Source organism: Haliaeetus leucocephalus, unplaced genomic scaffold, assembly GCF_000737465.1.
Source record: "Haliaeetus leucocephalus isolate CR32 unplaced genomic scaffold, Haliaeetus_leucocephalus-4.0 Scaffold668, whole genome shotgun sequence".
Taxonomy (NCBI): Eukaryota; Metazoa; Chordata; class Aves; order Accipitriformes; family Accipitridae; genus Haliaeetus; species Haliaeetus leucocephalus.
The window spans coordinates 3,360,964-3,363,302 of record NW_010973104.1 but is presented as its reverse complement, the minus strand read 5'-3'; the positions used below and the strand labels follow the sequence as shown (position 1 = coordinate 3,363,302).

General features: G+C 49.8%; 1 protein-coding gene across 1 annotated transcript in view; it reads right to left on the bottom strand.

Moving 5' to 3' along the window:
• Positions 1-2,034: 2,034 nt before the first annotated feature.
• The window catches only part of FOXL1 (forkhead box L1), an 882-nt gene continuing 577 nt past the window's right edge, over positions 2,035-2,339 (bottom strand). The window contains exon 1 of the mRNA XM_010579637.1: positions 2,035-2,339. This exon is cut by the window's right edge and continues 577 nt beyond it. Coding sequence (XP_010577939.1) covers positions 2,035-2,339 — 305 coding nt within the window.

The window sequence follows — 2,339 nt, the reverse complement described above, 5'->3', positions numbered from 1 at the left end:
AGCCTTGAACAGAAACCTCCTGGCCAGGTGGCCACTTAAATAAGTGGCGATAATACCTGTCTCTGATTACACACAGGAGCAGCACTGTGGGAACATGGGATTTCACACAGAGAGCATTAACCCTCTTAGCCCTTGCCCAGCCTTGTAAATGATGGTGGGGACACATGTGGCTTTGACTGGGCAGTGACACCTTCACTTTTACAAGCGTTCTTCTTTTAATTCGGTGCCATAGCTTTAAAGAATGGACTCAATAGATAGTCAAACAGGAATTGTCAGAAAAAGGAAGCAGATAAAGGATTTTATTTAAATAAAGTCTATCTTGCAAATCTACATAAAAAGCCCCCATCTCCTTTTTTATTCTCTTTTCTTCACAGTGAGATAGCCTCTGCTGATCCAGGGATCGGCCTAAGAGCATCCTTCTTTTGGGAAACTCAGCATCAGTTCCCATCTTTTGGAGATTTTCTGTACTTCCCCACATGAGAGCTCTTCGCCTTGTGTTGAAACGAGCCCCCCTGAGCCCCTGGTCCAGGTGTCAAAGCAGTTTGATGCCGGCCTTCCTCTGCAAAAGCTGAATCACAACTCACCAGAGAAACCCAGATTTCCGATAGTCCCGGTGCTAATTGATGGGGTGGGATGCAGGGAGGGGAGGGAAGGAGAAACAGAATCATTTGGGGAAATGTTATCTCAGTTGCAAGGAATGGGTGATTTCCCAGGACCCTGTTTTTAGCCTCTCCCACCTTTTCCCTCCTCCTGGCAGAGGAGTGCATCATGCCATCACGAGAATATTTGCACCAGAGCTGGCTGCTGCGTCCAGCAGCAGGCCCCGTTCCTCGGCCTTCCAGCCGCACGAGCCAAGAGGTGTTTTACAACACATCAGCCACAGTCCTGAACAAAATATTTTTATTGGATATAGGTTTGGTTTCATAAAGAAAATTGAGAATATAGATTTTTTTTTCCAAAAGGGCATTTATCTGCTAATATACAAAAAGCCTCTATTTATGGCAAAAAAAAAAAAAAATCCTGATTGCTTGTAATGTGTCTGGATTCTTCCTTCTTTAAGAAAAAAGAAAACTTTAGAAACACAGCTGATGTCTTTTTTTTTTTTTTCCTGGTAGTTGTCTGGGTTGTTAACACAGCTACTTCAAAACTCCAAGACCAGCCTCCACAACCCTGCTTCAGTCTTTTTTGGTCAGAAGCAACTGAGCCCAGCAAGACATGGAAAGCAGCTGCATCTCCACGTTTACGACGTGTTTGCTCATCCGTCCCCCCCCTTTCTCTGGCCACATCAGTGAGACAGAAATGCTATCGCGATACTCAAGAAGCACAAGTGCTAGGCAGGGAACCAGCTTGTGTTAACGCCATGCGTTATATACAGTGCTGAGTCAAAGCGAGCAGGATTGTGTGGAATAAGCCTGGATTGTTTGGTCTGCCCTTATTTCAGCTCTGGTTATCTGATTTTTGCCCGCTTGGTGGACTGGGCCGGTAGGGCGATATCAAGAATTATTTTGTGCATGCATCTGTGGGTATTCATAGCAAAACAAAACTCAGCCTCCTCCCCCAGGGATGGAAGGGGTGGGTTTGGTTTTCAAAAGGAGAAAGAAAAAAAAAAGAAAGAAAAAAAACGGAGACCCAAAGGGCTCAGCAGAAACCAGGTCTGAGAAACCTGAGGGTTGCAAAGACTAAAGGTGCAGAGTGAACCCGAAGGGGCTTGGAGGCCAGCGTGGGATCCCCCCACTGCCTGCCTCTGTACCTCCACCACCCACGGGAAAAGAAAACCAGTTTACCTTTAAAAGTCGATCTGGCGGGGGGGGGTGGTGGGAGGCAATGGCTAAAGAGAGCTCCGCAGCAAGACGTGCCTTGAAAATGCCCTGAAATCCTGAGTCACCTTTACCGTCGCTTTTTTTGGTGGAGTTTTGGGGGTTTTTTGGGGGTCTTTACCCGCTTGGTGAGGTCTGAGTCCGGTCTCTCCCTCCCATCTCGCCCCCGGAGCAGCGACCTGGACTGGGTGGGGGGGTGGGAATAATGAAGGGGCAATTACTGAAAATTAAATACCGCCTCGGAGAAGTGAAGAGGGAAGCAGGAGAGGAAAGGGATGCCGATGTGGTAAAGCCTCCCGTGCACCCGGGAGTCGAACACGAGGGAAGAAGCATCGAGGGCCGGCCCGAACCCACCGTTGGCGACCAAAGAACCGGCGAGGCAACCGACCGGGCTCTCCCGAGCCGGTTTGGGGCTTCCCCCCGGGGGGGGAGGCTGCCTCAAGCCCTGGGCGAGGATGCTTTCGATGCTGAAGCTGCGGCCCCGTGGATCGCTCTTGCGCGGCCCCGGGGGGGCGGCGGCGG